The 23,014-nt window shown below is 43.9% G+C and overlaps 1 protein-coding gene across 6 annotated transcripts in view; it reads right to left on the reverse strand.

Moving 5' to 3' along the window:
* The window catches only part of PPP6R3 (protein phosphatase 6 regulatory subunit 3), a 1,439,644-nt gene that overhangs the window by 1,181,104 nt on the left and 235,526 nt on the right, over positions 1-23,014 (reverse strand). For all 6 annotated transcript variants that reach the window (XM_029582701.1, XM_029582702.1, XM_029582698.1 and 3 more), the window contains one exon: positions 5,467-5,532. In XM_029582701.1, the coding sequence (XP_029438561.1) occupies positions 5,467-5,532 (66 nt within the window). The remainder of the gene's footprint in view (positions 1-5,466; positions 5,533-23,014) is intronic.

Genomic DNA, 23,014 nt, shown 5'->3' on the forward strand with positions numbered 1-23,014 from the left:
AATCGGAAAAGAAGCACAAAGACCCAAGTTTTGCAGTTCAAAAACATGGACTTTGATGAAATGGGGAAGTACCTGGAGAAAGAACTAAAAGGCTGGGAGAATGAGAGAGATGTGGATCAACAGTGGACCGATCTAAAAGGAGCAGTTACCAAGGCAACTAATCTATATGTTAGAAAAGTAAAGAAAAGCAAAAGAAAAATGAAACCTATCTGGTTCTCAAAGGAGGTGGCTGACAAAATAAAGGCCAAAAGAACAGAGTTCAAGAAATATAAAAGATCCCAAAGGGAGGAGCACAAAGAAGAATATCTGGTAGAACGGAGGGAGACGAAGAAATTAATCAAGACGGCTAAAAGTCAAGCAGAAGAGAGGATTGCCAAGGAGATAAAGAGAGGTAACAAAATATTTTTCAGTTATATCAGTGAAAAGAGAAAAGTTCAAAGTGGTATAGGGAAATTGAAAGGTGGAAAGGATCAATGTGTGGAGAGAGACGAAGAAATGGTAGAAATATTAAACGAATACTTCAGTTCTGTGTTCACTAAAGAGGACCCTGGAGAAGTACCGTTGCTAGTTAACAAGAAACTGGAAGGGAGTGGAGTAGATGAAACTCCATTTACAGTAGAAAAGGTATGGGAAGAGCTGAAGAATCTGAAAGTGGACAAAGCCATGGGGCCTGATGAGGTTCATCCCAGGGTACTGAGGGAGCTCAGAGATGTGCTGGCGGGTCCACTGTGTGACCTGTTCAATAGATCCCTAGAAACGGGAGTGGTATTTTCTCAAAATTTCTTTTGGGGATAACAGTCTAGTATGAGGAAAATTTAACAAGCATAAGTTATTAGACCTCATTTCATTTTCTAAAGCTTCCATTTGATTATACATACATAATTTATCTTTTATAGATGATGCCATCACTCCCTGTAATGGGAGCAACTGGGCATTAATTTTTATCTCCAATTATCTAAAAAATTTTCTATATTCCTACCAGGAAAAAGATAGTAAATCAAGAAGGGGGGATGGATATTCTGGAAAGTCCTGGTATCACAACTTTCCTTGAAGATTCCCTTGATAATATTCCCACCAGAGCAACTTTGCTTGTATCATTTGTGTCTAAGAGTGATAAAGAAGAAGTATTTCGTAAATACTTTCAGTATAAACAGATGATTTTTTGTGGACGGAAAGTCCAAATTTTCCCTGATGTTTCAAGAGCTACACAAGCTCGTAGGAAACTTTTCTTAGCGTACAAACAAAGGGTTCTGGATTTGGGTGCCAGTTATTTTCTAAAATATCCATGTAAGCGTTTACTTACATATAATAACAAGTTTGTTTTTTCTGACCCATTACATTTGGAACAATTTATTAAAGATAAAACTAGCAATTAGTTAGCAAGGTTGCTATGAAGGTAATTTAGGCTGCGAAATAAAGAGAGATGTCGCAGTTACAGTTGCTCTCCTCCTTTTCTCAAGAATGTGGACTATATTAATAAAATGTGGATAGTTGGTTTTCATTATTGTCATGTGATATGACTATTTTCTTTAAATTCCTTGATTTTTTCATTGTACTCAATGTTTAATTTCAATAAATATTAAATTAAAAAAAAAAAAGAAACAGGAGTGGTGCCAAGTGACTGGAGAAGAGCGGTGGTGATCCCGCTTCACAAGAGTGGAAACAGAGAAGAGGCTGGTAATTACAGACCGGTTAGCCTCACCTCAGTGGTGGGAAAAATTAATGGAGTCGCTGTTAAAAGAAGGAATAGTGAGCTATCTACAGTCGGAAGAATTGCTGGACCAGAGGCAGCATGGATTCACCAGGGGAAGATCCTGTCAGACAAATCTGATAAGAGTTTTTTGACTGGGTAACCAAGGAATTGGATCAAGGAAGAGCGCTCGATGTCATCTACTTGGATTTCAGCAAAGCTTTTGATACGGTTCCGCACAAGAGACTGGTGAATAAAATAAGAAGCTTAGGAGTGAGTGCCAAGGTGGTGACCTGGATTGCAAACTGGTTGACGGACAGAAGTCAATGTGTGATGGTAAATGGAACTTACTCTGAAGAGAGAACGGTGTTGAGCGGAGTGCCGCAAGGGTCGGTGTTGGGACCGGTCCTGTTCAATATCTTTGTGAGCGACATTGTGGACGGGATAGAAGGTAAGGTTTGTCTTTTTGCGGAGGACACTAAGATCTGCAACAGAGTGGACACGCCGGAAGGAGTGGAGAGAATGAGACGGGATTTAAGGAAGCTGGAAGAGTGGTCGAAGATATGGCAGCTGAGATTCAATGCCAAGAAGTGCAAAGTCATGCATATGGGATGTGTAAATCCGGAAGATCTGTATTCGATGGGGGGAGAAGGGCTGATGTCCACGGGGCAGGAGAGAGACCTTGGGGTGATAGTGTCTAATGATCTGAAGTCGGCGAAACAATGTGAAAAGGCGATAGCTAAAGCCAGAAGAATGCTGGGCTGCATAGAGAGAGGAATATCAAGTAAGAAAAGGGAAGTGATTATCCCCCTTGTACAGGTCCTTGGTGAGGTCTTACCTGGAGAACTGTGTTCAGTTCTGGAGACCGTATTTCCGAAGGGACAGAGACAGGATGGAGGCGGTCCAGAGAAGGGCGACCAAAAAGGTGGAGGGTCTTCATCAAATGACTTATGAGGAAAGATTGAAGAATCTAAATATGTACACCCTGGAGGAAAGGAGGAGTAGGGGTGATATGATACAGACTTTCAGATACTTGAAAGGTTTTAATGATCCAAAGACAACGACAAACCTTTTCCGTTGCAAAAAAATCAGCAGAACCAGGGGTCACGATTTAAAACTCCAGGGAGAAGACTCAGAACCAATGTCAGGAAGTATTTCTTCACGGAGAGGTTGGTGGATACCTGGAACGCCCTTCCGGAGGAAGTGGTGAAGACCAAAACTGTGAAGGATTTCAAAGGGGCGTGGGATAAATACTGTGGATCCATAAAGTCTAGAGGATGTGAATGAAGACAAGAGGCATGGGGGTGGCTTGAGAGAATGTTGGCAACTACCTGGAGATGAATATCCTTATTCAATAATGCGACTCCAACATTGTTCTATGCTTCAACGGCAAGAGGAAATGTGCAAAAAAGGATTTGCAACCACATAACACCAGTGGAGTAGCTTGCTTGTTATGGCAGTTACTACCCCAAACCAAAAAAATACCTGATACTTCACTTTCAACGCAAATCCAGCATAGCTCTCTGCTTCAACGGCAGGGGAGGAAATTTTTGACAATTCACGTATATCCAGCATAGCCCTCTGCTTCAACGGCAGGGGAGCAAGTCTGATATTTCACTTTCAATGCAAAGCCAGCATAGCTCTCAGCTTCAACGGCAGGGGAGGAAGTTTGACACTTCACTTTCAATGCATAGCCAGCATGGCTCTCTGCTTCAACGGCAGGGGGGAATGAAGAAAGGTGGATCTATATTCAGGCAACAATCAACAAGGACTGAATTACATAGTCTGAATAAACAGATAAGCATGGGTGTAGCTTGCTTATTGCGGTGGTTAATACCCCTAACTAAATTAAGCTATTTCACTTAGATGCAGGTCCAACACTGCTCTCTACATTAATGGCGGGGTGGAAGGGAAATAGAATAAAAAAAGGTTACTAAGAGCCAAGAGAAACAGATAAGTATGTGAGAGAAAAAAAAGTGCGAACGCTTGCTAAGCAGACTGGATGGGCCGTTTGATCTTCTTCTGCCATCATTTCTATGCTTCTATAAGTATGAGAAAAAAAAAGTGCGAAACTTGCTGGGCAGACTGAATGGGCCGTTTGGTCTTCTTCTGCCGTCATTTCTACGCATACCACAAAAATATCATGAGCTAGTGGGTCAACTATTGCTTGATGCAAGATTTACCATAGCGATCTTCTGGAAAGGTAACCCTCCTTTCGAATATTAGAAGGGTCAGGTGCGTGAACTAGTGGCTATAGAAAAAATGTGTTATGACTGAAAAAATGAACATTATAAATATATTTATCATCAGTTTTACAATCTTCCTATTCCTCTGGTCACATGATACTCTTACAGATTGTAGGAAATACCCAACTGCTTTGCAGCAACGTTTATAAATTGTCCTGTATGTAAAGTTTATAAGTTGAACTTTGATGTATGCCCAAATATCTGTTAAAATAAACAGTTTAAATAAAACCCATGCTAAAACATAAGTATAAACCCGTAGTAGGCTCAACATGGCTTATTACAACAATCCTCTAATATGAGAATGCAGACTTAAAGAAAGATCTGATTTCGGCTGGGCCATCAAAAAATAATTGTAAAAAATAATTTAGGTGGGTGAAAGACTGCAGCGTGGATCCAAGTAGAGAAATCTGTCTTTCTGGCATTGTCTATGGCTGATTTATAATCTGCCAATTTTTTGCCTCTACAAACTAAGTGCGATTACTGATTTGGACTTACGCTGGTGGCATTCGAGAATGTGTAATTCTCATTTAATCTTCCTAAATGCAGGAGAATACAAAGAAGCAAACTCAGTTCTCCAAGTCAGGTCTTTAATGAGGACACTGGCAGAGTGGCATCAAGTGTAATGTATTATGATGTAGAGGTATGAAACAATTCCTTACACATACAATATGCAAGAAAACAGAAAAGAATTTGAGTTAACACAATCAAACTGCATTAAACAACAAGATATTTTATTTTAAAACACCATATTAAGTTACATACATATCCTAAACAATATTTAAAGAATCTATACACTGTACAAATTGCATATTACCATATCTTAAATCACATTAGCACATCTTAAACATACATTTTATGTATATATTGACAATATAAAATCCATGTAACCCCATGTAATTCCTCATTCATACATAGCATTCACACACATATGGCTAAAAATAACTATTATATCAAAGACATATGTTACTGTGTTCACAAAGAAATAAAAAGAACTCTCCAAAATTTCCACTATCACATATAAAACACTACATATATGGAAACTATTGGTGTGACCCCCAACAACAGGCCATATTGTTTCACCTGTATGGCTTCTTCAGGGGGATCTCAATACGTTTTTTTCTGAAAAATATTCACTAGAGCAACCGAACTAGTTTATTAAAATGAATCACTCCTGAATTATCACTGTTTTTGCTGCGGGGATCTGAATACGCCTTAATTCTCAATTCCTTATTCAGGCAACAATCACTATATGTAAATATTTGTTTTATGTGTTTATAGATGTATGAACATATCGGATACATATAAGTGTTATCCCTCATGTTCTAAAGGTTCTCAATCCAAGCCTGAAGGCCAAGAAAAGAGTGTTCTCAGCTCACAGCTCAGATCCTTACCTAGAATAATATAGACAACATCAACTGTGCAACCTGAGTGAATCAAATTCTCCTTATTTGCCAACACATACATTAGCTTCAAGAGGAAGGTGATAAATGTGCTATCATACCATAACATTAGGGCAGCAGGCATACTTACATCTTCTTCTTGAGATGGATGAACTATTTCCACAAGCCGCTGGATAATTCTTTCATGGCTTAGCCACTGTAATACATGAAGAGAGAAAGTGGTTAAGAGAAGCACCAAGAAAACCTTTCTAAACTCAATCTCATGAAATTTCTAACACTAGCCGAGACTGCACTCGATTAGTTAGTTTTTATCTTATTCACCTATACCACTGTTTCCCAACTGTTTTAAATCTCCCGACTCTGTGATATATACCGGTAATCTTGTTTAAATAAATAAAAGATAAATATAATTGCTCAGTGGTGGGAGAAGCAACAGAGAAGTTCTGGAAAGCACAAACAGCAACCAAGGCACTGCACACATTTGTGCTTTCTCCTGCAAGTACAGGGAGCTAGAGACCAGCATGGGGAGAACATAAGAAATTGCCATGCTGGGTCAGACCAAGGGTCCATCAAGCCCAGCATCCTGTTTCCAACAGAGGCCAAACTAGGCCATAAGAACCCAGCAATTACCCAATCACCAAGAAGATCCCATGCTACTGATGCAATTAATAGCAGTGGCTATTCCCTAAGTAAACTTGATTAATAGCAGTTAATGGACTTGTCCTCCAAGAGCTTAGCCAAACCTTTTTTAAACCCAGCTACACTAATTGCACTAACCACATCCTCTGGCAACAAATTCCAGAGCTTAACTGTACATTGAGTGAAAAATAATTTTCTCTGATTAGTCTTAAATGTGCTACTTGCTGACTTCATGGAATGCCCCCTAGTCCTTCTATTATCCAAAAGTGTAAATAACCAATTCACATCTACTCGTTCAAGACCTCTCATCATCTTAAAGACCTCTATATTATCCCCCCTCAGCTGTCTCTTTTCCAAGCTTAACAGCCCTAACCTCTTCAGCCTTTCCTCATAGGGGAGCTATTCCATCCCCTTTATCATTTTGGATGCCCTTCTTTGTACCTTCCCCATCGCAACTATATCTTTTTTGACATGCGGTGACCAGAAATGTACACAGTATTTAAGGTGCAGTCTCAACAATGGACCGATACAGAGGCATTATGACATTTTCTGTTTTATTAATCATTCACTTTCTAATAATTTCTAACATTCTGTTTGCTTTTTTTACTGCTGCAGCACACTGAGCTGACGATTTTAAAGTGTTATCCACTATGATGCCTAGATCTTTTTCCTGGGTAGTAGTTCCTAATATGGAACCTAACATTGTGTAACTACAGCAAGGGTTATTTTTCCCTATGTGCAAAACCTTGCACTTGTCTGTTTACAATGAGGATACAAAATAAAGAGAGAAGAACTTCATGTATGGTGAGGTGCTAAAAGTAGGGAGTGGAGGAGTAGCCCAGTAGTTAGAGCAGAAGGATATGAAACAGGTAAGGCAAGGGACAATCCCACTGGCACTTCTTGCGACCTTGGCCAAATCACTTTAGTCTCCATTGCCTCAGATACAAATTTAGGCCTAGATGCCTTAAGCTTCAGTAAAAATCTAAGAAATATCATGCATTAGAGTCATGCGATAAAAATATGGGCATGGCTAAGCAAATTTCTGAACACATGAATCATGGTAAATTAACATACTGCTTATTTAATTGTCATGTTGCATGTTAATTTCTTGGATTATATATACTGGCTTCCTGCAGCTGCACCTTGAGGATGTGTCAGGCATTGCTGGTGAGAGGAGAGGAGTTTGGTAGAGGGAGGTAGATGGTTTAGGGGAGGAGTTAAAATTTGATTATTTGAGTGTTTTGTCTGTCTTCTGCTTATTTCTTTACTGTTCAGAGTAGCTAAATCACAAGCAGATTGTGATAAATTGCAGGAAGACCTTGTGAGACTGGAAACTTGGGCATCAAAATGGCAGATGAAATTTAATGTGGATAAGTGCAAGGTGATGTATATAGGGAAAAATAACCCATACTATAGTTACACAATGTTAGGTTCCATATTAGGTGCTACAACCCAAGAAAGAGATCTAGGCGTCATAGTGGATAACACATTGAAATCGTCGGTTCAGTGTGCTGCGGCAGTCAAAAAAGCAAACAGAATGTTGGGAATTATTAGAAAGGGAATGATGAATAAAACAGAAAATGTCATAATGCCTTTGTATTGCTCCATTGTGAGACTACACCTTGAATACTGTGTACAATTCTGGTCGCCGCATCTCAAAAAAGATATAATTGAGATGGAGAAGATACAGAGAAGGGCTACCAAAATGTTAAGGGGAATGGAACAGCTTCCCTATGAGGAAAGACTAAAGAGGTTAGGACTTTTCAGCTTGAAGAAGAGACGGCTGAGGGGGGATATGATAGAGGTGTTTAAAATCAAGAGAGGTCAAGAATAGGTAGATGTGAATCGGTTATTCACTCTTTCGGATAATCGAAAGACTAGGGGGCACGCCATGAAGTTAGCATGTGGCACATTTAAAACAAATCGTAGAAGGTTCTTTTTCACTCAATGCACAATGAAACTCTGGAATTTGTTGCCAGAGAATGTGGTTAGTGCAGTTAGTATAGCTGTGTTTTAAAAAGGATTGGATAAGTTCTTGGAGGAGAAATCCATTACCTGCTATTAATTAAGTTGACTTACATAATAGCCACTGCTATTACTAGCAATGGTAACATGGAATAGACTTAGTTTTTGGGTACTTGCCAGGTTCTTATGGCCTGGATTGGCCACTGTTGGAAACAGGATGCTGGGCTTGATGGACCCTTGGTCTGACCCAGTATGGCATTTTATTATGTTCTTCTTAAGTTCTTAACTTAACTGACCAAGTGTCTTGTCTTTTTCTCTGTGTAAAAGAAGTGTGAAAGTTTCTGTTCGTTTGTCTCCTTTGTCTGTCCCAATTTTTTTTTTTTTTTTTTTTTTTTAGACAGTACAAGAGAGGAGTGGGAGGGTGGTGAGAAGTGTGAGAATGGAGAGTGAATGAAAGGAATGTGAGTGGACATGACAGGCATGTATGTGGAGACAGAACAGAGAGGCAAGAGGAAAGGTGGGAGAGGAGGCATGAGGAGAGCAAGATTGGTAGGGGGAAGAGTGGTAAATGTAGAGATTACTTACCTGATAATCTCCTTTTCCTTAGTGTATGCAGATGGACTCAAAACAAGTGGGGTATAGTGTGCTCGTGCTAGCAGTTGGAGATGGATCTGACGTCAGCATGGGTACATATACCCCCACAGGAAGTGCAGCAATTCAGTAATCTTCCTTGCAAAAGTTTTATGGCTATATGTGTAACTGACCGATCGATTAAATGAACAGGATTACCCTGACCGATTGATAGTAGCTGGAGACCGCCAATGTTCTCAACCGGAAGGCGTCGACACCTGGCAGGGTGGATGCCCTATATAAGAAAACATGGCTTACCGTGAGTCGGTGAATCCCCCTGTATACCGGCAGCCGGGCGGGATGCTGAGTCCATCTGCATACACTAAGGAAAAGGAGATTATCAGGTAAGTAATCTCTACATTTGCTAGCGTGTAGCAGATGGACTCAAAACAAGTGGGATGTACAAAAGCTACTCCCGGACTGGGCGGGAGGCTGCCCGAGGTCCGTTCAGGATTGCCCTCGCAAATGCTGTGTCCTCCCTGGCCTGGACGTCCAGACGGTAGAATCTGGAGAAGGTATGGAGGGAGTACCACGTCGCCACTTTACATATCTCTGCAGGCGACAGCATCCTAGTTTCTGCCCAAGAGGCCGCTTGTGCTCTGGTAGAGTGAGCCTTGACCCGTAGAGGCGGTGGTTTCCCTGCTTCTACGTAGGCTGCCTTGATAACATCTTTGATCCAGCGGGTGATGGTTGCCCGTGAGGCCGCTTCCCCTTGCTTCTTCCCACTGTGAAGGACGAACAGATGGTCTGTCTTTCGTACTGCTTCTGACATTTCCAGGTATCTGGAACAGCAGCCTGCCGATGTCGAGATGGCGTAGTATTCGACCTTCTTCTGACTTCTTCAAACCTTCCGTGGTAGGCAAGGGTATGGTTTGGTTGAGGTGGAAGTGTGAGACTACTTTGGGTAAGAAGGAAGGAACCGTGCGAAGATGGATAGCCTCTGGAGTGATTCTGAGAAACGGATCATGGCAGGACAGTGCTTGTAGATCTGAGATGCGGCGTGCTGAGCATACGGCCAGCAGGAACACCATCTTCAAGGTTAACAAACGGAGGGACAGGCCTCGAAGTGGTCTGAAGGCGTGTCCCGCTAGAAATTCCAACACTAGGTTGAGGTTCCACATGGGTACTGGCCACTTCAGTGGCGAGCGAATGTGTTTGACTCCTTTCAGGAAACGTGAAACGTTTGGGTGTGTGGCGATGCTGTTGCCGTCACTCCGGGGACCGTAGCAGGATAGCGCTGCCACTTGAACCTTGATGGAATTGAGGGACAGACCCTTCTGAAGGCCATCTTGCAGGAAATCCAAAATGATAGGGATCTTAGTGGCATGTGGATTGGTGCTGCGAGTTTCGCACCAGGCTTCAAATACTCTCCAGATCCTTATATATGTTAGTGATGTGGAGAACTTGCGGGCTCGGAGGAGTGTATCTATTACTGGCCCAGAGTATCCTCTTTTCTTCAGTCTAGCCCTCTCAATGGCCAGACCGTAAGAGAGAATTGAGCTGGATCCTCGTGGAGGATGGGACCTTGCCGCAGCAGGACCCTGTGTGGAGGCAGGGGAGATGGAGTCCCTGCCAGTAATCTTCTCATGTCTGCGTACCAGGGTCTTCTTGGCCAGTCCGGGGCCACTAGAAGAACTAGGCCTCTGTGCCGCTGAATCTTGTGTACAATGGCGCCCAGCAGGGGCCATGGAGGAAAGGCATATAGCAGGATCCCCTGAGGCCATGGCTGTACCAGGGCATCGATCCCCTGGGATAGCGGATCCCACCTGCGGCTGAAATATCTGGGTACTTGAGCGTTGGACCTGTCTGCTAGTAGGTCCATGCCCGGCGTCCCCCACTGATCCACAATCATCTGGAAAGCTGTGGGCGACAGCTGCCATTCCCCTGGATTTAGGCTTTCTCTGCTGAGGAAGTCTGTCGTGGTGTTGTCCTTCCCGGCGATGTGAATGGCGGAGATGTCCTGGAGATTCGCTTCCGCCCAAGTCATCAGGGGGGGCTATTTCTAGGGATACCTGTTGGCTTCTGGTTCCGCCCTGTCGGTTGATGTATGCCACCATGGTAGCATTGTCTGACATTTCTCTGACTGCTCTGTTGCGAAGTCTGTGGGCAAATCGCAGGCACGCTAGCCTGACTGCCCGTGCCTCTAGTCGGTTGATGTTCCACCCCGACTCTTCTCTGTTCCACCGCCCTTGGGCGGTGAGTTCTTCACAATGTGCTCCCCATCCGTTCAGGCTGGCATCTGTAGTGAGCAGGTTCCAGGTTGGGGAGGACATTCTTGACCCCCGGCTCATGTGGCCGGGCTGCAACCACCACCATATTTGATTCCGCACTCTGGCTGGTAGAGGTAGGTGTGTGGTGTAGTTCTGTGATCGTGGGCTCCACCGAGATAGGAGGGCACGTTGTAATGGTCTCATATGAGCCCGCGCCCATGGTATCACCTCCAGAGTGGATGCCATAAGGCCGAGGATCTGTAAGTAATCCCAAGCTGTGGGCTGGGTGGCGCTCAGCAGGGCATTCAGACGATTCCGGAGCTTTGATCTTCTGTTGGAGGTCAGGCTGACCTTGTCTTCCTGGGTGTCGAATCGGACTCCTAGGTATTCCAGCGACTGAGAAGGCTGTAGGGAACTCTTGTTCAAGTTTACTACCCATCCTAGGCTTTCTAGAAGAGCTATAACTCTGTTGGTTGCCTGGTGGCTCTCCTCCGGTGACTTTGCCCTGATCAGCCAATCGTCCAGGTAGGTATGGACGAGGTTTCCTTCCTTCCTGAGTGACGCCGCCACTACTACTATGATCTTGGTAAAGGTTCGCGGCACGGTGGCTAACCCGAAGGGTAAAGCTCGGAACTGGAAGTGTTGATTCAGGACTTTGAAGCGTAAATAGCGCTGGTGATCCCGATGAATTGGGATATGCAAGTAGGCTTCCGACAGATCTAGGGATGCGAGAAACTCCCCTGGCTGTACTGAATTTTTGACAGACCGCAGTTTCCATGCGAAAGCTGGGGACCCATAGGTGTTGGTTGACCGACTTGAGGTCCAGGACGGGCCTGAAAGTGCCCTCCTTCTTGGGCACTATGAAATATATGGAATAATGCCCAGAATGTATCTCCCCTGCAGGCACTGGGATTATGGCTTTTAGGGACAGGAGCCTCTGCAAGGTAACTTCTAGTGCCGTCCTCTTGAGGGGTGAACAAGGAGATTCCACAAACTTGTCCGGTGGGAGCCGAAGAAAGTCCAGGTAGTACCCTTCTCGGATGATGGCGAGGACCCACTGGTCCGAGGTAATCTCGACCTACCTGTGGTAGAAGAGGGTTAGCCTGCCCCCTATGGCTGCTACCCCCGGAAGGGTCGGCTGATTGACATTGTGGGGTGCGGCCGGGACCCGAGCCCGTTCCCCTCTTGTTGCGCTTAGTCCGAAAGGACTGGTTCCTGGCCTGCAGATGAGGTGCTTGGTAGCGAGTCCTGTAAGGGTTGAAGTGCTGCTTGTTTCTATCTCTGGATGGTCTAGGAAAAGGGCGCTGGCTCCTCCTTGGCCTGTCTTCTGGTAGACGGGGTAATGGAGAAGCGTCCCATTTATTGGCCAGTTTCTCGAGGTCGCTGCCGAACAGGAGGGATCCCTTAAAGGGCATTCTCGTGAGACGTGTCTTGGAAGAGAAGTCGGCCGACCAATTACGTAACCAGAGCTGCCTCCTGGCTGCCACTGTGGATGATTTATTTTATTTTATTTATTTATTTAGAGTTTTTATATACCGGCAATCATGAAAACATATCTTGCTGGTTTACATCGAACAGGAGTGCATTATAAACAAAAACTAGAACTGTGGTGTCCGAAAGTACAGTTACATTTAACAAGGGTAGCCGAACTTGGAGAAGGAAGAAGAGAGGAGAGAAAAGAGATGGTTAAACAATATACAATTTAAATATAGTATACAGAATAAATGTTATATACAAGAGGAGTGGTGTTTTAGGAGTCATTGGAATGTGTCATTGGGATGATACTCCCTTGGCTGCCGTACGGACTAGATCGGAGGCTGCGTCAGTGAGAAACGAGAGAGCTGGTTCCATCTCTTCTCCCGGGGTGTTATTCCTAGCCTGTGATAAACAGGAATGCGTCACCACGGTGCAGCAGGTCGCAATTCGTAGGGACATGGCTGCCACCTCAAAGGCTTGTTTCAGAATAGCGACCATGCGCCGGTCATGTGTATCCTTGAGGGCCGTCCCCCCTTCCACCGGAATGGTGGTGCGCTTCACAATTGCGCTTACTATGGCGTCTACCTGAGGGCACGCCAGCATTTCCTTAGCTGCCGGGTCTAAGGGGTACATGCCAGCCAAGGCCCGACCCCCTGTGAATGAGGCCTCCGGCGCATTCCATTCCAGATCGATTAGCTGCTGTGCTGCTTGTAGGAGGGGGAAATGGTGAGTCATTTGACGCAGGCCCTCTAACAGGGGGTTCATTCTCGGTTCCCCTGGGGTGTCATGGCCCGGAAGAGCCAGTTCTGACAGGCATTGAGAGATCAGGCCTGGAAGATCCTCTTTCAGAAAGAAGCGCCTCATGGTTCGATATGGTTCAATCCCCGAGGGAAATTCTCCCTCCTCGGGGGGGGGGGGGGGGGGGGGGCTCTTAGTCTTCCTCAGGGCAATCTGAATCCCCATAATTGGGGCTTCCAGGTGGCGAGCGGCCGTGCCTAGGCCTTGAGGGTCCAGGGGCCGGGTCATCCGGTACTTATGGACCCGTTCGGGGCGCAGCCCTCATTGTGACAAAGGCATGAATCCCCTTAAATAATTCCACCCAGGAAAGTGAGGCCGGATCTGGCCTTAGGGACACCAGGTCTCTTGGGTTCCCTGGCAGCTCCCCGCTGCCTGCTAGGTCCGGGGTGTTCCCTGACGAACTGGCAAGTACGCTGGGCTGTGACCGGTCCTGGCCTGGAGCTCCCATGGCCTCTTCACATTGGGCACATAGGGAGTCTGCTTCCTCGTTCTGTGTGGCTCTGAGGTTGCATGCAGAGCAGAGGCTTATGCCTGATTCTGGAGGTGCCGGCTCCACTGATGCATGGGCTCTCTTACGCTCCATCTCGTCTATTAACTCAGCTAGAGTCTGCGCTTTGTAGTCTGAGTGAAAGATGTGCGTCTATCAACGTGCGCCTATCCAGTGGCGCCTATGAACGGGCGCTTATTATCAACGAGTGCTTATCAACTTGTGCGTATCAACGCGCGCCTCTCAACGCGCACCTCTCAATGCGCACCTCTCAACGTGCACCTCTCAACGTGCACCTCTCAACGTGCGCTTAGCAACTGGCGCCTATGCGCATAGCAGCAGGCGCCTAACAGCATGCGCTTAGCAACGGGCGACTAATAGTATGCGCTTAGCGACGGGCGCCTAACAGTATGTGCTTGGCGACGGGCGCCTAACAGTATGTGCTTGGCGACGGGCGCCTAACAGTATGCGCTTGGTGACGGGCGCCTAACAGTATGCGCTTGGTAACATGCGCCTATCAACGTACGCCTTACCTTGTCTTCGGGGCTTCCCGGCTGCGACCCGGGCGGTCTCCAGCTGCGGAGGGAGAGGGTGATTACCGTCACCGCCGCGCTCGAGGAGGTGCACCCGCTGCCTCTAGGCCGTGCCCGAACTCGTCTCGCTCGGGGGCCAAGCCGCACCCGAGCCCTTCTCACTCGGGGGCTAGGTCCCTGCTGCGATCCGGCCACCGGACCGAGGCACTCACCTCCGAGGGACCACGGAAATCACATCGGGAAACTCAACTGGGGGAGTGACCGAATGGTATCACTGCAGGAGTGCGGGGCTCGTCTTCAGGTAGGTGTCTTCTATGAATTTAGTCGTTAGAATTTGGAAAAACGCTCAGCGAGCGTGAGGTAGCTCCAAACTGCTTTGGAGACGGAAATTACTGAATTGCTGCACTTCCTGCGAGGGTATATGTACCCATGCTGACGTCAGATCCGTCTCCAACTGCTAGCACGAGCACACTATACCCCACTTGTTTTGAGTCCATCTGCTACACGCTAGGAAAAGACTGGATTAAGCGAAGGAGTAGAGACAGGGAGGAGGGAAGAGACAGGAGAAGAATGGAAGGAGATGGGTTTAGGCAGGTGACTGTGGAGGAAAGAGGACATCAGCCACGGCCTGAGGGGATACAGGGTAGGGCAGTCAGAGCAGGTACAGGGGGGAGGGGGGAAGAGTGGGGAGCTGGGAGCAGGAGTGAGAGTGAAGGAAGTAAAACCCCTCTGGAAGTGGCAACCCAATTCTCTGGTAGTCAGGCAGCAGGGAGATAGTGGCTTAATGCCTTCAAATTCAGCGTGGTGGAGAACAAACTCCAAGGGATGAGGCGCCAAGAAGCAGCATTATGGATTGTCCTAAAAAAAGAAAATGGTGCCTCCATTTTTACTGATGTGATCTACATGCCACCAACTGAAGAACTGGACAGAGAACTCATTAAAGACATTCAAAAAGTGGGAAAGAAGAGCAAAGTGTTGCTTGTTGGAGATTTTAATTTGCCGCATAAGACTTGGAATATCCCTTCTGCAGAATCTACAAGAAATAGAGAGATAGTGGATGCTCTTCAAGGGGCTCAGATCAAAAAAACGGTAATGAAACACACTCATGGTGATAATGTCTCTAATGTTTGGGAGGGGGAGCTCACGTGAGCACCAGTGATCATCAGATGGAATGGTTAAATACAGCAAATAGGATACAGAGAAATTGCACAAAGATCCACGCATATTGTACAGCTTAACACCTGCAAAAAAGGTGTAGTTATTTCTGCCGTTAAAAGCGTGCAATAATATGCAATACGCTATCGCATGATGCGATAATGTTCCTCATTTTCATTAAGCCCACCCAAATCTCTCCCCAATCCCGCCCCTTTGAATAATTTTGCCAAATTTGCATTTGCGCCACGCACTGCGATAAATATCACATGCGTTATGGTATTATCGTGGGCGTTAACGCCATAACGAACTTTGATGAATGACGATGTAAGTTAGAAAAGTAAACAAAAATAAGAGGAAAAAGAAACCAATCTGTTTCTCAAAGGAGGTGGCTGAAAAAATAAAAGCAAAAAGAACAGAATTTAAGAAGTACAAAGGATCCTGAAAAGAGGAAGACAGAAGAATATTTAGAGAAAGTGAAGGAAATGAAGAAAGAAAGCAGGAAAGCAAAAAGTAATGTGGAAGAAAAAATTGCTAAAGAGATAAAGCAAGGTGACAAATCATTTTTCAGATGTATCAAACGGAGAAGGAAGCCCCAAGGTGGTATCGTGAAATTGAAAGGTGACAAAGAGCAAAGTGTGGAGAAAGAAGAGGAAATAGCAGAAATAGTAATCAAAACTTCAGTTTGGTGTTCGAGTCCGATCTCTGGAGGCCAGAGTGGCAGACCTGGAGGAGCTGAGGCAGACAGAGAGGTATATAGATGAGACCTTCAGGGACATAGTAGTCAAGTCCCAACTTCAGACTGGCAGCCCTAGTGCTGCCTTGGAGGAAGAAGGTCTCATGATGGGAGAGCACCAACCAGGTGCAGCAGGATAGGATCCTATAGCAAAGACCTGCTCTCCAGGTGATGCATTGTCCTTACGCACTGAGGATATCTCCCCAAGGCCTACTGCCCAGGAGCAAAGGATTAGGTCGGCCGTCATAGTTGGTGATTCGATTATTAGGAATGTAGATATCTGGGTGGCTGGTGGGCGTGAGGATCGCCTGGTAACATGCCTACCTGGTGCAAAGGTGGCGGACCTCAAGCATCACCTAGATAGGATTTTAGACAGTGCTGGGGAGGAGCCAGCTGTCGTGGTACATGTGGGCACCAACGACATAGGAAAATGTGGGAGGGAGGTTCTGAAAGCCAAATTTAGGCTTTTAGGTAGAAAGCTTAAATCCAGAACCTCTAGGGTAGCATTCTCTGAAACGCTCCCTGTTCCACACGCAGGTCACCAGAGGCAGGCAGAGCTCCGGAATCTCAATGCGTGGATAAGACGATGGTGCAAGGAAGAGGGATTCAGTTTTGTTAGGAACTGGAGAACCTTTTGGGGAAGGGGGAGTCTCTTCCGAAGGGATGGGCTCCACCTTAACCAGGGTGGAACCAGACTGCTGGCGCTAACCTTTAAAAAGGAGATAGAGCAGCTTTTAAACTAGAACAAAAGGGAAAGCCGTCAGTCGTTCAGCAGCACATGCTTCGGAGAGAAGTATCTTCAAAGGATACTAATGATGCATTAGAATTAGGGCATCCCGACAGTGAGGTTCCAATAATTAGAAAAATAGTCCAAGTGCCTGTAACTAAAAACTTACCTGAGGCTAAAAATTTCTAACTTATCCCTATCAATTAAAAAGCAGAATGAAAATACAAACAAAAAACAAATTTTGAAATGTCTGTATGCTAATGCCAGAAGTCTAAGAAGTAAGATGGGAGAATTAGAATGTATAGCAGTGAATGATGACATAGACTTAATTGGCATCTCAGAGACATGGTGGAAAGAGGATAAACAATGGGACAGTGCTATACCGGGGTACAAATAATATCGCAATGACAGAGAGGAGCACCCAGGAGGAGGTGTGGCGCTTTATGTCCGGGATGGCGTAGAGTCCAACAGGATAAACATCCTGCATGAGACTAAATACAAAATTGAATCTTTATGGGTAGAAATCCCTTGTGTGTCGGGGAAGACTATAGTGATAGGGGTATACTACCGTCCACCTGGTCAAGATGGTGAGACGGACAGTGAAAAGCTAAGAGAAATTAGGGAAGCTAATCAAATTAGTAGTGCAGTAATAATGGGAGACTTCAATTACCCCAAAACTGACTGGGTAAATATATCATCGGGACACGCTCGAGAGATAACGTTCCTGGATGGAATAAATGATAGCTTTATGGAGCAATTGGTTCAGGAACCGACGAGAGAGGGATCAATTTTAGATCTAATTCTCAGTGGAGCACAGGACTTGGTGAGAGAGGTAACGGTGGTGGGCCGCTGGGCAATAGTGATCATAATATGATCAAATTTGATTTAATGACTGGAAGAGGAACAGTGTGCAAATCCAAAGCTCTCGTGCTAAACTTTCAAAAGGGAAACTTTGATAAAATGAGAAAAATTGTTAGTAAAAAACTGAAAGGAGCAGCTACAAAAGTAAAAAATGTCCAAAAGGTGTGGTCATTGTTAAAAAAATACCATTCTAGAAGCACAGTCTAGATGTATTCCACACATTAAGAAAGGTGGAAAGAAAGCAAAACGATTACAGACATGGTTAAAAGGGGAGGTGAAAGAAGCTATTTTAGCCAAAAGATCTTCAGACAAAAATTGGAAGAAGGATCCAACAGAAGAAAATAGGATAAAGCATAAACATTGGCAAGTTAAATGTAAGACATTGATAAGACAGGCTAAGAGAGAATTTGAAAAGAAGTTGGCCATAGAGGCAAAAACTCACAGTAAAAACTTTTTAAAATATATCCGAAGCAGAAAGCCTGGAGGGAGTCATTTGGACCGTTAGATGATCGAGGGGTTAAAGGGGCACTTAGAGAAGATAAGCCATCGCGGAAAGATTAAATGATTTCTTTGCTTCAGTGTTTAATGAAGAGGATGTTGAGTTGGTACCCGTAATGGAAAAGGTTTTCATGGGTAATGATTCAGATGGACTGAATCAAATCACGGTGAACCTAGAAGATGTGGTAGGCCTGATTGACAAACTGAAGAGTAGTAAATCACCTGGACCAGATGGTATACAGCCCAGAGTTCTGAAGGAACTAAAAAATGAAATTTCAGACCTATTAGTAAAAATTTGTAACCTATCATTAAAATCATCCATTGTACCTGAAGACTGGAGGATAGCAAATGTAACCCCAATATTTAAAAAGGGCTCCAGGGGCGATCCGGGAAACTACAGACTGGTTAGCCTGACTTCAGTGCCAGGAAAAATAGTGGAAAGAGTTCTAAACATCAAAATCACAGAACATATAGAAAGACATGGTTTAATGGAACAAAGCATGGCTTTACCCAGGGCAAGTCTTGCCTCACAAATCTGCTTCACGTTTTTGAAGGAGTTAATAAACATGTGGATAAAGATGAACTGGTAGATGTAGTATACTTGGATTTTAGAAGGCGTTCGACAAAGTTCCTTGTGAGAGGCTTCTAGGAAAAGTAAAAAGTCATGGGATAGGTGGCGATGTCCTTTCGTGGATTGCAAACTGACTAAAAGCCAGGAAACAGAGTAGGATTAAATGGACAATTTTCTCAATGGAAGGGAGTGGACAGTGGAGTGCCTCAGGGATCTGTATTGGGACCCTTACTTTCCAATATATTTATAAATGATCTGGAAAGAAATACGACGAGTGAGATAATCAAATTTGCAGATGACACAAAATTGTTCAGAGTAGTTAAATCACAAGCAGATTGTGATAAATTGCAGGAAGACCTTGTGAGACTGGAACATTGGGCATCCAAATGGCAGATAAAATTTAATGTGGATAAGTGCAAGGTGATGCATATAGGGAAAAATAACCCATGCTATAATTACACAATGTTGGGTTCCATATTAGGTGCTACAACCCAAGAAAGAGATCTAGGGGTCATAGTGGATAACACATTGAAATCGTCGGTTCAGTGTGCTGCGGCAGTCAAAAAAGCAAACAGAATGTTGGGAATTATTAGAAAGGGAATGGTGAATAAAACAGAAAATGTCATAATGCTTCTGTATCGCTCCATGGTGAGACCGCACCTTGAATACTGTGTACAATTCTGGTCGCCGCATCTCAAAAAAGATATAATTGCGATGGAGAAGGTACAGAGAAGGGCTACCAAAATGATTTTATTTATTTATTTATTTATTTAGGGTTTTTATATACCGACATTCTCGATATACATATCAAATCAAGTCGGTTTCCATATAACAAAACTGTCGCCGGTAAGGCGTTACATTAAACAAATGATAAGGGGAATGGAACAGCTCCCCTATGAGGAAAGACTAAAGAGGTTAGGACTTTTCAGCTTGGAGAAGAGACGGCTGAGGGGGGATATGATAGAGATGTTTAAAATTATGAGAGGTCTAGAATGGGTAGATGTGAATCTGTTATTTTTCGGATAGTAGAAAGACTAGGGGGCACTCCATGAAGTTAGCATGGGGCACATTTAAAACTAATCGGAGAAAGTTCTTTTTTACTCAACGCACAATTAAACTCTGGAATTTGTTGCCAGAGAATGTGATTAGTGCAGTTAATATAGCTGTGTTTAAAAAAGGATTGGATAAGTTCTTGGAGGAGAAGTCCATTACCTGCTATTAAGTTCACTTAGAGAATATCCACTGCCATTAGGAATGGTAACATGGAATAGACTTAGTTTTTGGGTACTTGCCAGGTTCTTATGGCCTGGATTGGCCACTGTTGGAAATGGGATGCTGGGCTTGATGGACCCTTGGTCTGACCCAGTATGGCATTTTCTTATGTTGTTATGTTCTTATGACTCTGTAGATGGACCACAGCTGGTTAACAAAACCATGGATGGCAGTGGGGTAGATGCGACCACATTTACAGAAGAGAATGTATGGGAAGAGCTAGGAAAACTGAATGGGAACAAGGCCATGGGTTTACATGGGGTACATTCCAGGATACTGAGGGAGCTCAGAGATGTGCTGGCTGGTCCACTGAAGGATCTGTTCAATAGATGCATGGAACCGCTGGACTGGAGAAGAGCGGTGGTGGTCCTGCTTCACAAGCATGGAAGCAGAGAGGAGGCTGGAAACTATGGGCTGGTTATCCTCACCTCGCTGATGGGAAAATTAATGGTGCTGTAGGAAAGGATAGTGCACTATCTACAATTCGGTGGGTTGCTGTTTCTCACCATGAGAAGATCCTATCAGAAAGATAGTGGATGCCCTTCAAGAGGCTCTGCTCAAACAAATGGAAATAGAACCCACGAGAGAGATGTAATTCTCAATCTAGTTCTTATTAATGGTGATGAATCTAATGTTTGAGGGGCTCAACTGAGCACCAGTGATTATCAGATGGTATGGTTCAATTTAGCAAATAGGATATAGAGATATCATACAACGACCCAAGTTTTAAATTTCAAAATTAGTGTCTTGTCAAAAAGGGGACATACCTAGAGGAAAAACCGGAAGACTGGGTGAAAATGGGTGAGGTGGAATAACTGTGGGTCAAATTAAAAGGAGTTGTTACAAAGGCAATAAATCTATATTTGAGAAAAGTAAGAACATAAGAACATAAGAAAATGCCATACTGGGTCAGACCAAGGGTCCATCAAGCCCAGCATCCTGTTTCCAACAGTGGCCAATCCAGGCCATAAGAACCTGGCAAGTACCCAAAAACTAAGTCTATTCCATGTAACCATTGCTAATGGCAGTGTCTATTCTCTAAGTGAATTTAATAGCAGGTAATGGACTTCTCCTCCAAGAACTTATCCAATCCTTTTTTAAACACAGCTATACTAACTGCACTAACCACATCCTCTGGCAACAAATTCCAGAGTTTAATTGGGCGTTGAGTAAAAAAGAACTTTCTCCGATTAGTTTTAAATGTGCCCCATGCTAACTTCATGGAGTGCCCCCTAGTCTTTCTACTATCCGAAAGAGTAAATAACCGATTCACATCTACCCGTTCTAGACCTCTCATGATTTTAAACACCTCTATCATATCCCCCCTCAGTCGTCTCTTCTCCAAGCTGAAAAGTCCTAATCTCTTTAGTCTTTCCTCATAGGGGAGTTGTTCCATTCCCCTTATCATTTTGGTAGCCCTTCTCTGTACCTTCTCTATCGCAATTATATCTTTTTTGAGATGCGGCGACCAGAATTGTACACAGTATTCAAGGTGCGGTCTCACCATGGAGCGATACAGAGGCATTATGACATTTTCTGTTTTATTCACCATTCCCTTTCTAATAATTCCCAACATTCTGTTTGCTTTTTTGACTGCCACAGCACACTGAACCGACGATTTCAATGTGTTATCCACTATGACACCTAGATCTCTTTCTTGGGTTGTAGCACCTAATATGGAACCCAACATTGTGTAATTATAGCATGGGTTATTTTTCCCTATATGCATCACCTTGCACTTATCCACATTAAATTTCATCTGCCATTTGGATGCCCAATTTTCCATTCTCACAAGGTCTAAAACCCTGGATGCTTACCAAAGCCTACCAAATCACCCAATGACTCTCAGCTATTACTTCCCACCTACTGGCCCTATGCAAACATGTGGAACCAACGCAAGCATGTAATACAACACATAACTAAAACTTTATAGTTTGACATCCAAACTACATTTATAAAGCCTACAATATCTATGTTAACAATCACATGAATCTTTTGGAAACTCTGTTAAACATCGAAACTTTGTAAACCGTTGTGATGGCGAAACCAAACAACGGTATATAAAACCCGATAAATAAATAAAATAAAATAAATAAATAGAAACAGTTTTAATTTTGCGGGTATTCAGACCAACGCCATCTGACAAAAAGGTGGCAGTTAATTGGAAAAGATGAAGCAACGATAAAGAAAGTAATATCGATGTTACCTAGTGTCTGGTGTTTGATAACTAATGTTGAAAAAAAAATGGTCTGTGTATGTGGAGTAAAAGGAAGCATACACACCAGCCTCTGTTCATGCTGAGAAGTTGTGCCATGCAATAACAGATCTTTTATAGGCTTGGTTAATGATCCTTCTCGGGTATCCCCTCTGTACAAATCGCTGCTTCATATCTTCTGATTTTTCCCAAATTTCCTGTGTTGTAAAGTATAATCTTTGTAATCGGAGGAATTGACCCATCGGAAGATTATCTCTGAGATGGGCTGGATGGAAACTCTCATAGTGTATTAATGTGTTTTGGTCTGTGGCCTTATGAAAAATGTAAATTGACAGCTGCCTTCAACAAGTGAAATTTTAATGTCTAAAAAAAGATACATGAGCTTGACTATAATTAAAGGAGAATTTTAAATGTTCACTGCATGTGTTTACCATCTCATAAAACACTGATGTGTATCTTCCTTGCCATGCCAGATCATGAAAATATCAGCAAAAACACAAGTATTCAAGGTTTCAACCACAGTCTTGATGAATGGCACTATTGCTCACACATTTCAAACTTGTGCTACTTCAACACTTTGTTTCTCCAATATGTGCTCACATATCTTTTGGAGCATTACCCAAGACATTTCTTTAAATTTTTTTTTTTAGTTTCACTACTCTTTTTTCTCATAAAAGGAGCCCATGTCAGAAGATACCAAGAAGTGTACTATGGGAGGAGGAATAGCCTAGTGGTTAGAGCAGTGGACTATGAACCAGGAGACCAGGGTTCGAGTCCTGCTGTTGCTCCTTGAGACCTTGGGCAAGTCACTTTACCCTCCATTGCCTCAGGTACAAAAACTTAGATTGTAAGCCCTCTGGGGATAGAGAAATACCTACAGTACCTGAATGTAAACCGGTGTGATATCT

Source organism: Rhinatrema bivittatum, chromosome 17 (assembly GCF_901001135.1).
Source record: "Rhinatrema bivittatum chromosome 17, aRhiBiv1.1, whole genome shotgun sequence".
In the NCBI taxonomy this organism is placed as follows: Eukaryota; Metazoa; Chordata; class Amphibia; order Gymnophiona; family Rhinatrematidae; genus Rhinatrema; species Rhinatrema bivittatum.